The sequence below is a fragment of the Gambusia affinis genome, linkage group LG23, assembly GCF_019740435.1.
Source record: "Gambusia affinis linkage group LG23, SWU_Gaff_1.0, whole genome shotgun sequence".
In the NCBI taxonomy this organism is placed as follows: Eukaryota; Metazoa; Chordata; class Actinopteri; order Cyprinodontiformes; family Poeciliidae; genus Gambusia; species Gambusia affinis.
Window position 1 is genome coordinate 4,396,604 of NC_057890.1, and position 14,123 is coordinate 4,410,726.

At 38.7% G+C, this 14,123-nt stretch overlaps 1 protein-coding gene across 5 annotated transcripts in view; it reads left to right on the forward strand.

The window, feature by feature from the left end:
* Positions 1-14,123, forward strand: part of osbpl8 (oxysterol binding protein-like 8) — a 103,406-nt gene that overhangs the window by 57,800 nt on the left and 31,483 nt on the right. For 3 of the 5 annotated variants that reach the window (XM_044107643.1, XM_044107645.1, XM_044107644.1), the window contains exon 3: positions 10,835-10,871. The exons of 1 other annotated variant lie outside the window; for it this stretch is intronic. In XM_044107643.1, coding sequence (XP_043963578.1) covers positions 10,835-10,871 — 37 coding nt within the window. Of the gene's footprint in view, positions 1-3,247; positions 3,393-10,834; positions 10,872-14,123 lie in introns of those variants that run through there. One more of the 5 variants, XM_044107647.1, reaches the window with a different exon arrangement.

The following is a 14,123-nucleotide window of genomic DNA, read 5'->3' on the forward strand; positions in this document are numbered from 1 at the left end:
CTCTGTATGCCTGTGGCAGATTTGCTGTATTTGAAGTGACATTAAAAACTGTTGGCCAAGTCCATAAGAAAGGACAACTAATGTGTTTTAATGCAAAAACAGCACAAGTTGGCAACTTTCTCAATAAAACCTTGATGCTTAGCTAGATATCTCAGATTGTATTTTTTCCATTACGGACTGCAAAGGACCCCTGCCCATTTACTGATTCACCTATCGGCACATTTTTCTGTGGAACGTAACCCCACATTACTCACAAAAAATCCACATATTTTTTTTTTTACGTCAAACATATCTAGAACATTTTAAAGCACATGTACCTTGGGAAGCTGAGACATCTAGCAGCAATGCTACTTGATATGCTATTGGCTGGCGTTTGCCAGTCCGCCAATCCTATCTCCTGGACTGGTGGATTGGTGCAATTCACCAATCCAAGAGTGCAGTTTATTTTCCTTGCTGCTGATTGGCTGGACCTCGAAGAGCAGAGATAAGGAAGACTGTACGTGTTAGCTTCTGTGGTAGTGCCAAAACAGTTTCCTCTGTGCGTATTAAAGCATATTAAGCTATATTTAGTGTTATGAAGTCGTAGACAGACAAGTACTCAAGAGTGGCTGTGACCCCTAACCTCCACTGACAGTGGAAAAAAGAAATAAATGAATTAACACATTTTATTTATTAGACTGTAGTTTTTACAACGTTCACCAATGTTTTTCCACATCAAGTTTTCCCAATATTGTAACAAGACTTTTCCATTGTCTTCTTATGAGTCAGAAGTAGAGCTGCACAGTGCATTCAATTAAAGACTCATTTTTTCATCGCAACACCGACTTAAAACTAAGCTTCCTTTTTTCAAAGCCTGATCTGGAGGGGGAACTGGAATCGAGTCCAAGAGGCTAATGGAGCCAGATGTACAAATTGACTTGAGGCTTCTGTTACACAGCGAGACACCAGGTCTGAGTCAGCCTCTGTACATCAGTGCTTGGGGGAAAGGGAGGCGTGGAGTTGATCTGAGAAGCTTCCACTTTAGAGACATTCTCTCTGCTGAAGTAAACTGGTCTTATTGAACAGCATGGGGGGGAGAAAAGACAGTCTCTCCAACAGTAAAGATGCTGCGGACAAAATGTTAGAAAAATATGCAGCCACTTAGGACGTAAATGATGGAGTGAAATTCTGATGATGTAGGCGCAGTTGCATATTTTAACATTCAATATTTAATAAAGTGCACACAGGATGTGTTTCTAGGCAGATAAATCAGCTTGTTGGGCCAGAATGGTGGGTGGAGGACAGACAAGAGAGAAAACTGAGTGGATGAATAAACGCTGTTTTGCAGAAGCATGTGAATAGATGTTTGACTAAAGTGTTTACTAACTCTAAAACCTCACTACAATTATCCCTTTGAACTTAAATTCATAATTAATAATTAGTTGAGGTTTTTAGCTAATCTTTCACTTTTGACAATATTGTAAATCTGTTAACACCCTCTACAGAATGTGAAGTCAAATTTGCATCCAAGCAAAAAAAATAAAATAAATTGTTGTTAGGTAACCATTGTGGTGGTGTGTGACTCAAGTTTTCTATTGGTCTTCTATAACAGGGGAAGGTATGACTCACAACTTTATTCAGACCTGCTTTTAAAGTGCTTTTAAAGTTTTCTTTTCTTTTCTTTTGCACATTTATTTTGGTTTTTACAGAAATAGTAATAAAAAAAAAAAAAAGCAATTCTCTTCCAGTAATTGTTCAGAGATTTTGTTCTGCTGTCATGTAGCCGCTACTGAATGGTTCTGTTTTTCTGATATTTGAGAAAACCTATCTAAAGTCACAGACTGAAAGTCACTCACCAGGGGGTTTCCTGCCCGCAGCTCAAGACTGTAGTCTAATTCTAAAGGCTGGCGTTCGACTGCAAATGAGCTTTGCAAATATAAGAATGACTAGGGGGTTTTTTTTTCTGCTATTTTGAGTTGAAGAAGCAGGCTTTTTCTTTGTCATTCCAAAAATAATGAGTCTCATGATGTGAATCACCAACTGCTCTGTCAGCAGACTGGAGAATGTTTGACATATTACAATTATTGCTTTGAGTGTGAATAAAAGATGCAATTAATGTCCTCGGTGTGACTCGACAGGAGATTGGGATGCAAGTAAATAACTAGGAATGCTTATTAGACATAATTGATAGAAAAGTCAGCCTTTACTGTGCCTTGAAGAACTATTCATACCGTTTGAACCTCTTTTTTTTTTTTTGTCACACCTTTTTTATGCCTTCTTTCCACTGAGCGGTGCTATTCGTTACACTATTTTATGGTCCAGTGTATTTAGGTTCCCACCACCAGTTGGACTCTCATTGGGCAGGAGGTGTTAAACATCGCGTCATGCAAGAAAAACAACAAACTTGATGCAATAGTACGTCTTGTTTGTCACAAGCAAGATTTCTTTCCCCCAAATCAATAGACTGTTGTGTAGCCATACCAACGGACCTACAACTGACGGAAGCCCTCGAATGGTGCGGTACGGTTCTGTTGTATGGGCCGCTTTTACAATGGAAACACAAAATAGTGTCCCAAACCACTTGGTGAAAACGAGGCATTCTAAGTGGAACTATAAAAGGGTTTCAGGGTGGTTAGGGTGAGTCGTCGTCAGAGTTGATTTTCCATTGTTGCCTATGGAGATTACCCTGGTCACTGCTTTATTGATGCAGTGGCTCTTCAGTCAACAAGTTCCCAGGAAGGAGTAGTGTGGTTACAGTAACTGAGCCGGACGGTGCACACAAATCCCCATCTTTAACAACCTACCCCCCATGTTTGGCTTATATTTTGCTTCCTTATAAACAATTAACGGCGTATTTCACTTGAAGTTTTGCATCCACGGTTGAATTGCGTCTGAATAAGACCAGTTCTCAAAGCAACAAGCAATGGGGTGGATTGATGAAGAGATAGGAAGGGGGAAATCACAAGGGCTTTAGAGAATGGATGAAAGCTGAGTAAGGGTATTCAATGGCAGTGATGTAACAACCGCTGAGAAAGTAAACAAGTAAATTACTGAAGGCTTCGTGTGGCGGGGCAGGAGATGTAGAGGAAGAAGAAGAAAACAAAGAGAGGAGAGATCTCTCATCAGAAAGAGAGAGAAAGGAGGAGGCTCAAATTCTCCTGCGTGTGTGTTCTCTCTCCGTCTTGTCTCCTCCTTTCCTTTCGGTGTGTGTGTGTGTGTGTTGGAGCTCAGAGGCATCTCACACCACTTTTAGTCTGAACAAGAAAACGGTAGCAGCGATAAACTCCTCTCCCTCGATTGACTGCAGCTCCCGTGTGCTGTAAGTGAACCTTAAACTGTTAGACTCATAACAGGAAGCAAGAGTGGGCAGCTTAGACTGAGGAGAGTTTGGGTAACGCTCCGCTACTCTTGAGGTATGTTGCTCTATAATTTACTAGAAAGTCATTTGTTTTAAATAAACCATTTTGTAACTATTGCATGTCGACTTTCTGTGTAACTGGGTGTTTTCTTCAGCTACACAGGTAAAGAATCACAAGTGTTCAATTGTTGCCTATCAATAAATTCTCAATATTTTTTTTATATTGTTTTTTTTTCTTAGAAAATCTTGTGTTGTACTTACTTCCATTGACTGTGGTTCTGATTCTTGTCGGACCAATTGACTCTATTAAATCAGACAAATTTCGACCTCCTCAATCAAACCAAAATTCCCCCAACAGGATTGTAGTTCTTGGTATTTATTGGCCAGATAGCAACACAGTCTTTAAAATTTCTGTAAAAGTTTATTTTAGTATGTTGCATGTCTGGATTAGTATGGAAGAGAAAATCAAAGTATAGAGAAATTATTGTAATTTCTAAACTTTTATCCCCCAAATGTTTGTTTTTTATTTCATTCTTTTGCCTTTTATTTTCTTTGTTCCTTTGTTCTTTCATTTGATACTTCATTCCTTCCTTCCTTCGTTCCTGGTTCCTGTGTTCATTCTTCGTTCGTTTCTGCATTCTCCTATTTAACCTGGCATAGTTAGCTTTTCTGTTTTATCTTTTTAAATGAACAAGAAGGACCAAGAACTCTTGAAAGTTGGAGCCCCACTTTGATTAGGTATAGAAAATTACTTTAAATTGTCTTTAGCAAAATGTCGTCATTGCAAGTATCAGTGTTTGCTGCCTTAATTGTCTTTCAGTTATTCTTCAGAAGTGAGTAAGAGCTGAACTATGGTCCAAATAACAGGAGGTACAAACGGCCACTGATCGAGATACGAAGTACTGAAGCGTAACTCCTTAACCAGGAAACCCTTTCCAGTCCACCTACTTGCCTACTCCGGAGTTAGCTCCTGTCTGTAAACGCTGCTGAAATATCCAACCATGTTCATACTACTTAGATGGGAGAAAATTAACTTTATCTCTTTCTAGGGTTTTGCTTTGTATCATCAGTATTCCAGAAACAGTTGCGTTTTTGTTCCTATTTGTTTTCCTCACAATAGCGGCTCTGCGGGAGTGTTGGCTGTGTTCAATAGGTGCAGGCAGACAGGCTTGTGCTGAGAGTAATCAGCCTGACAGCACTTGCTAAGGTCTGTGCTTGTTCATTCTGAACAGCAGCTGGACTGTGATGTCTACCTTCATACCGCTTCCCCTCAAAACGACAAATGCAGCTTTTAATCTAATAGATAGACTCACCAATCACTGCTTTGTGGCTCATTTACTGTGTCTGCCCTTGTAGTTTGATGTAGTTTAAAACTTAAACTACGTTCAGATTATTTCTAATCTCAACCTGGATAAGATTAAAATGTAGCTTTGTCTCAATAAATTTGAGCAAAAATCCAATTTAACTAAAATTGTATGTAAAAAAATATAAATAAAGCCCCAGAACATAATTAGATGCATTGTTTATTTTTTGTTCTCCAAAGTATGCTCTGAGCTTGTTTCATTTCTGGCTTGGGGAGAGCTACGCATCAGTTCTGGACAAAAGCTGTTTTCCAACTAGATGCCAAAAAACACTAATAAAATGTTCCTCCTTGTTCGTAGTATGTACACAAGATCTTAATTGGTGCTCTCTTCCCGAAACTCTCCTAATGCAAACCTCATGCAGACTGTTTACCCAACTCACGCCATCATCCTTGAGCCGGTCCTCCCTGTCACTTCTTGGTTAAAAATCTTACATTGCTTTTCCAACTGAGAATTTCACTAAAACAATCTACCATTCTGTTTGTCTTAATATCTATTAGTACATATTTCCTGCTTCTAAATGTTGTGTGCAGTGTACGAACAGAGCTTTAGTTAGGCTCTTAAACACTGCTTTCACCCTTTTCACCACCTCACCTCTGCTCTCTTCCTGAGCCCCTTGTCTCCTGCTGTGATGAAACTGAGACACCACTTAGTGTGAGGCCCATTTAACCACCAGGCCATTGTCTAACTTGAACCTTTTGGATCATGTTGAAAAACTGCTGTCTAATGAGATGCTGCAGACAATCTATCACCATTGCCCCTACCAATGCCCCACAACAGAATTTGGTTGCATTCACACCAGCCCTGTTTAGTCCATTTTAATCGAACTCTTGTCCGTTTGTCTAGAAAGTCTGGTTCGTGAATGCACAATCAAAAAGGAAACTTTTGTCCATCTACAAACTTAAGTTTGGTTCAAGTGGTCTCTTACCAAACACCAAAGAAATTTTTTTACAACAGCTAAAATCTGATGTTACTCCATTTTTGTTTATATGTTGTGAAGAAGGGAGTTGCGCTTGCTTCTTTTTCTGAGGTTTTTGTGTCGATTCCTTCAGTGGTTCCTAGTGCAGCACCACCACAGGCAAGGAGGGGAGCTGGTTTTTCAATTAATTTGGATCATTTGGCAAAGCAGAGTTTCTAAATTAGCCACAACAGCTAAACATGTTGCAATTTTGGTTCCTAATTAATCAGTCTACCGGACTGCCAAGTGTGAAATTACAAATTACAAATGGGCCCCTCGTGTCAATAAAGTATTGAAAAAGCACCTTGTCTGGGGACTGGATGTATGATCTTTGGGTAACCTTTATACTTTGATATCTTTCAAATTACAGCTAAGGGCAGAATTTCTAGCCTCCCTGATGAAATAAAAAAAACTAATCCGCTATGTGTTGTTCTTAATATCTCAACAGAAATGACCAACAGAACAAAGAGAACATTTCCACAAAGTCGGATCAGTATATTTTATTGAAGTGCCAAATTGTAACAAGTACACTGAAAATGTTTGGTGTGATTTCATCAGCCAAACATGAAATCACATGTTTAATAGCGGCTCCCCTTGCTCATCATAACTCTTTAGCTACTTTGGATCATAGTAATGAGGTCAAACACATTGTATCTCCTCTGTTATTGCCACATAAATTTTCGGATTGGAATTGTGAGACTCATCATATTGGACAGCAGCAAATTCCATCAGTCTTGACTCAGGCATTTCTTCAGATCATACCTTCTGCACTCTATAAACCAATATGTTCCTTCCGGCCATTTGGACAGAGTCCAGGTTTTCCATCTCATGCTGTAGCTCTCTGCCTGCTTGGACTCAGGCTTTAGCCATGAACTCACCACTTTACTGTCAGTTCCTTAATAATGGATCTAGCTGTTCTGACTCGGGAGAATATTAGATCAGTTTTAACCTCATAACATGTCTGAATTTCAACCTGCCCTTTAGATATAGTACAAAAATAACCTGTTGTTGTTTTGTTTTTTTACGTCCTCCTCCTCTCTCTGTTGCTGAAAAGGAAACTGGGTCAAAAATGGGCTGCAAGTGATGTTCAAACGTTATGTAATATGTCACAGCGCTTTATCCCCCGTTAGCAGTCCCCATCTTTTCATAGGAAGAAAGAGCAGCCTGTGTTTTAGGCTGTTCATTCTGCAGACGGTTCGAGGCTTCCAGGGACACAGGATGTGATACAATAGAAGATTAGGTCCTATTTTTGTTCATAACCCTTATTGCTGTTTATATTGTTTTCTAATTTATGTTGTTTGTCTTTTTTTTTTTTTTTTTTATTGGAATTAATTACATTTTGCTAAATCATTTAGACCAGAAAGAATCATATCTGTCCTAACTGCATTAAAGTCGTGGATAATCAGACCCGTGATTAGACAATCACTGGTTTTGGACACTGACTGAGTGGAGCAACTATTGTAATGTGTTCACAGATGTGAAAAGTTTGTTCTCAGCACGTGCATGTTGAGAGTATGTTGCAGTGTTCTGTTGTCTGAGCTAGGATGATTATATTGACGTTAAAGAAAAGGGGCCCGAAAATAGAACCCTGAGGAACCACATATTTAGTTTCTATTTCAGGTAAAGACTGCAGTGTTCTGAACGTCAAGTGAGTAAAGTTGTACAAAGTTGCAAGACCATGTGCTACTGACGAACTGTATTGAAACAACAACTCAGTATTTGCAAATGTCAGTTTTTGAATGGGCATCTGGGACAAACAACCCCGATTGGAACATAAATAATCTAAACTGTTTACTCTAAGTGATTGAACACTCATTATTAAGTCATTGTCATTGTTGTGCGCCATTGTCCTTCCCTCTTTTTCTTCTTTCTGTGTCCAAGCAAATATGCAAATTTTACATTGAGCAGTCAAGCTTACAGTCACTGTTCATTACTTATCAACAACAGCAGGGCTGCTGTTTAATGTCTGAAACCAATAAAAGGAGAATAGAACCGATTCCCTCAGAAAAATGTCAACTTTCATGTATATAATCTTCCTGATGCAGAACCTGTTCACAGTCAAACTGCATCTTGTTCAAAGCACTCATTCTTAAACCATGGGCTTATGAAGGCGGGCACATTTTAACAAGAGTGATTCTGCCAAGTAAAGGTTTTGTTGACTGATTTAAATGCATTTTCTTTCATGGCTTCAAGTGCTACATGCATTGTGTTTTAAAGGCAAACTGTAGTTCCTTTGCACACACCTGGCTTCTCTTTGCACTGATCAAACACACCAAGGCCATCTGTTTACAGCTGCTATCTTTAGAGTACTACCAGCTCATGTGTGGTCATGTTAACCAACAACCTTGAATGCTTCACTCACAGGCCTTATCTTAGATGTGCTGTTTCGCATCCTAAGCTGTAAAGGAGAAACTGCACCCATGAAAATGTTGGTGTATCAGCAGCTAGTGCAAAGGTGATCACATTTACTTTCATTACTCTGTCTGTTTTTTTGTGGCCACTAAAAATGGCCACTAAAATGTTTAGGATGTATGTTAAAGAGCTTAAAGCACATTATATTAATCTCATTATTACAGTCATACATAATACTGTATAATTTCCACAAGCAAGCTGTAAATGTAATTCTAAGGACTATTTAACTATTCCCAGTTGTAAAAGGCTTCTGATTGGAGCTTCACCACTGGATGCCACTCGTTGCTTGTCAGTTTTTTGATAATAAAATCTCTAGTATTATCTCACCAAACGCTGTAATCCATCAATGGATTCTCTTTCCATTGAGTCAGTGTTTACCAGCTCTATCATTACATCTTTTTTCACCAAACCTTTGTCGTCCTGCCAGACGTTGTGTCACCTCTGCTTCCTCGTATGCATATGTGGTAATAAGCTCTGACAACTAACACTTTTTTTTTTCTTCCAGCCTGGCCCTTTAGTCAATCAAGTAAAGCAACTGGGGTTATTTTTAGTTGACGTCTTATTGAACCAACTTAGAGAAATTGACTGAGTAAGAATAGTGTTATTATAGGATTAGACTCCGGCTGTGATCACGGAAAGCCGTGGTATTATTCAGACTACAACAGCTGAAGATTTTTTGCCTTCAACTGTGTACCCAGAACTATTTAGGCATCTCAGACACAAAGCCAACTAATGGTACTGTCTCAGGATTGGAAGGGAATGTTTTGGAAGGCAGAAACAGTGTCCAGGTATTACTGTACTTTCCAACCGCATGACGATCAGATGAGCTGAGATTAAGGTTTGTTAATCGACCTCTGACGTTCAGTGACTGTTGGCTAATCCCTTCCTCTTATTGTTGCAAGCAGCTCTTAGTGTTGTCTCTCTTTTTTGTTTCTTCCTCAGCTAGAAAATGTCAGGGTTCCAACTCAACAGCTTTTTGCAATTTTGTTTTCCCTTTCTTGGAACAAACATGGGTGCAATTGTTTTCCATGGCTTCTACCATATTGAGCTACTTATGTTAGCGTCTTCCACCACAAATGTGATGGTAGCAACTGTGAAAGGAATCCATCAACAACACAAATGAGATAAACAGCCAACTCTGACTGTCCCATATTGTAGAATAATACACCAAGAAATCTTAACATTGTTGAATAGTATTTTGCTGATATCAATTGCGCTTGACACACAGTTTTGATGCCACTTTAAAGTACACATCTAGGTCACTTGAATCTATATGAATGGAATTCCAATAATTATATATATTGAAATGGAAACCAATCCACAGCCACTCGAGATTAGCTAAACCCTGCAAATACTAAAACCAAATATACATTAAAGCATTATTAAGCTCAGTGGAAACCGTCTTAGCCCTATCACAGAAACTAACTTCCACAGACTGTCTTATCTCCACTCTTGGGGGGGAAACAGCCAATCAGCCACAAGGAAAATAAACGGTGCTTCAGGATTGGCTGCTTTGCAATCGCCAATGCACCTGGCATTATGTCTAGGTGTTTCAGATTTCCAGACTGAATTTTCAAATATTTTAGAAAAAAATTGCAAATAAGCAAGTTTTCCACTGAAATAATCATGACTAGATAAATCCATGAATGCTGAACTGCAAACAGGAAAGGCTCCATGCTGCATCACATCCAACTGTCCTTTCCAATTGAGATATTTCAGTCCGAGATGGAGAATTGATTTATTCCTTTAATCTTCACTATGCAAACCGCACATCTAGAGGTTGTAATTCCTAAATTTTCTTTTATTTATCTTAACTTTTTTGTTTATTTCTCACACACAGTAATTATCATAATGCTAGTTTTATTTTTTCATGGGGTTGGCTGTACAAGTTGATGTGTTAATATTAACTCCCGTCTCTCTGTTAGCTAAAATGCTGTGTCGTCTTCTTCACTGCTTTGCAGCAAACCACTTGGTACAACACTGCCTCCTTGTGGTAATAGAAACTAATTTCACTGTCAGGGTTGAACATGCTTTACAGAAGGTGACTGATCTAAGCTGGTAACAATAACTGTTTCTCTTATTTTAAGATGAAGTAATTAATATGTATAACCATAAAAACATATAGTCATGTCATAATTGACAAATCTAACTGAGAATCTGTTATATTTTTATTTTTTTTACTTTTGAGCTGTTCAAATAATGAAAATGTATTTTCTTATTTCATATGTTTTAAAAAATCCAGTTGAGCCTGACAGGGTGGTAAATCAAAATAAAAGTGCATTCTTAGCAGCTACTGAGTTTATGTCTCTTTTGTTTGCTCTGTTAATTTCTTCATCTTTTATTTTTTTGAACATAATCCACCGTTGTACCCTCCTAGGCCATTATTTATTTTTTTTAATGTTCTGCTTCTGTTGTTTTAAGTTGTCTCATAAACATTTTAGTCCAACTAATGTCTGTTTTTCCTTTTGTTTTTGTCTCTTTGTCTTCTTTTTTGGGGGGATTAATGTCACTTGTTGTCGTCCCATGTGGCCGCATCCTCACTTGCTGTTGCTGATGCTGCCAACCCCGCTGCACGCAAACCTGCCAACATCTGGCCAACACAACAACGCATGGTGGACACAAACCCATCTCCGTCCTCTCCCCTCATTTAATCTTCATCTACAACCCTTCCTCCCCATGTCACTTTTTCAATCCCCGCAACTCTTTCCTGCCCTTCCTCCTCTTTTACTTTTCTTGTTCTGTCTCCACCTCTTCCCCCCTCACAAGCACCATGCAGAGTTGAGAGAGCATCCTACCGCCTCTGGTAAGCCAGCGACCTTTCAGGGGAAGGGCTTTGGGCAGTTTACACAGACAGCAGCCAGTTCAGGGCTGATATTTAGAGCCAGAAGAAGAGAGGGAAATGTTAAACTTTAGAGATGAGAGTCCTAAAGTAATTCACTCATTTTTCTAACTTTTTCTGTGAAAGAATTATGTTGTTGTTTATGCCTTTCCTTTGCTGCTATTGACTTCAGCTTGCAGAAATCTATTTGGCTGTTTTTTTTTTTTTGTAAGGACATGTATATTTTTTCACTTTTTTACATTTCTTCATGCACAATTCCTTTATTGAAAGGAAGTATTGAACGTTGTTATTACTTGCACCTTTTATTTAAATATCCTTTATGTGAAATTTAGTTTCACCATACCAACATGGTAAAGTTGGGATTTGTAATGGGTCGATAGTAGATTCTTATTTTTATTTGAATCGTCATTAAAATTCCTTTACATTCACCATGTCATGGTTTTCACACAAAATTTTAAAACAGAATAACATAATCTATTGATGAGAAGCATAAGAAGCTATTTTTGGCTAGTTAATTAGTCTGTATATATGGTTAGGTAGCTAGCCTGCATTCTGCTGCTTTACACACGCTATTAATTGGGGCCTGCCCATAGCAATGCATAAGGAGAGCAGTGGCTGACTTGCGAAGCAAGTCAGTCACTGCCTCCATGCATTGCATGGCAGGCACCTATTGTTCTACACCCAATAGAATGTCTCTTTATTATTATTCTTAACTTCTTCTTCCGTCAACCGGAATGCGGCTCGGAGCCCACCCACAAAAGTGGTATCAAACGTCGGCTCGATCCCGGAGGTGTGCTATTATTTTTGGTGGGATTTGGAGTTACCATGGCGCGTAAGCAAAAAACGACTTAAAATCACTAACGAGCTCACCAGGTGCAAGTCTCTCATTCAAGGATGAGGCAAACCAGTAAATCCTGAAAATACCCTATTTTGAGGATTTTCTGTGTCGTCATAACTTCATGTAGAAACGCCATTCAAACTTCATTTTGTAGATACGTCCAGGAATCTCTTTTAAAGTGAAGACAAGGCAAATATGTATTATGGTTTGTCCACAACTTCTTTCTAAGCGACCCAAAGTTTTGATTTTGGAAAAATCAGAGTGTGAAGCAGCTCGCTAGAGTGAGAGTCAGAGTGACATTTTGACCCCAAATCTTTTTTAACTCGCCCTCACGCTCACAAATATTGCATGATTGGTATGAAACTTGGTCATGACATTGATACGCTGTGCCTGCTCCAGTCAAATGTTTCAAAAAATTATCTAAGTTTTCTCTCAGGTGCTTCAGAGCAAAGTCATGCCCAGGGTATCACTGATTCACTTCCATGTATTTCTGAAAATTTCAGACCTTGGCACACACTTTTTTATCTCATCGCTGTTAATACTGTGAGTGAGGTAGAGATATGAATGGCGGGACTATGTGAGACGACAAATAGCCCTCTCATATGCTTCAAACGGTTTTGAATATGTATTACGGTTCCCGACGGAAACAGTTTTTGCAATGCTTTTTTAGTCAAACTGGCTGGCTCAAACAGAGAATTGTCTCCCCTGGATGTCTCACTCACAGCTGGCAGAGAGGATTATTTACCATGTGCAACGGAACCCAGAGCAGGGAGAGCTGCTGAGGACTACAAATCGCATCACTGTAGTTCTAACTAGTAGTTCAGTTAAAACAGAGGACTGAGCTGGCCTTTAGAAAAACTTGCTGCTATGGGCTGTATATAACTAATTTAACCCTGTCACTGTTACACATGGGATGAGTCTAGCCCTTTGAAATGAAGCTTACTGAAAATTTCAAAATAAAAGCCCTTGAAAATTTTTACATCAGGTTATTGCTTTTTTGAGCGTTATATGACTGATTTAATCCAATGACTGTTACACATGGGATAACTTTGACCCTTTCAAATGAAGCTTAACAAAAATTTCAAAATAAAAGCCAAATTTTTACATCATGTAATTGCTCTTTTGGCTTTATGTGACTGGTTTATCCAAAGCACTTACATTGGATTAGTGTGGGCATTTAATATGAAGCTTACTGCAAATTTCAAAATAAAAGCCTCAAAATGCCCTCTGGACAGTGCACATGAGGTGCAGTGATATCATTCTGCATTATCTGTTTATCCTAGGGAACTGCCTTTAGTTGATTAGCATTAGCCTTTCAGCTTAAATAAGCTATTTTCTATTTTTCAGACTTATTAGCCATGTTTAGTATACTTAATGGAGTAAGTAAATGACAGTAAACATTCTAATGATACCCCACATGCTACTGAAAGTATTTATGCTTACATTAGCATATTTGCTCATTTTAGCTAATACACTTACTTTATCATACTGAATGTTGCATGTCCAGCTTACTTAACATTCTTGTGATTCTCCACATGCTATTGATTACATTGCAGCTTTCTTTAGCATTGATGCTAATTCTTAGCATCACAACGCTGGGTCCAAACCGACGGGCACACTTTGGCAGGCCCCAGTTAAATTTCTTCAGGAATTTTCTAGTTAGTTTGCCTACTGTACTTAAAGGGTATTTTATGCTAGAGATGTTTGGTCCACTTTATTTTCACTTTGTTTAGACAAAGTCATAAATCATCTGAACTCTGTGAATCAAACAAGCAAACTCTGTGGTAACGAGAGTCTCCCTCACTTACAGTAAGAAAGCGTTACAAGGAAAGCCAAAGTCATGAACATTCACCTCGTACATGTAATTTTTATAAACATATGCGCGATCTGAAAACTTTGAAATCCTCGTTCGGTGTCCGGGAACCACCGTGTTCTCACTTCATTTCTGTCATCTTTTTGTTTACGTCCAGGAACTTTGGTCAAAGTAAATCAAGGCAAATCAAGAGGTGAAAATGTTCACCATTCTCTGCCCAATTAAACCGAGTCCTCAGGACTAATGAAAACGTGTTTCCTCCATTACAGTGATGGATGGTGCCCTTTTAGATTCCACACTGTGACCTTTAGGTGGTTGAGTACAACCTGATAAATTTCCAAGAACTAAATTTATTGTTCTTGTTAGCAAGGAAAAGGTTTCATACCATTTTTTCTTTCATCCACCTAACTGGCAGTACAACGCAAAACGTAAAGGGGCAGTATTATGTAGAAATTGACTTTTTTGAGCTTCACATCATGTTATAATGTTATTCCCTCATCAAAAACATACCTGGAGTCTTGCCTTGATTCGTTCATGTGTGTCTGAGAAATCCTTCAATCTCCAT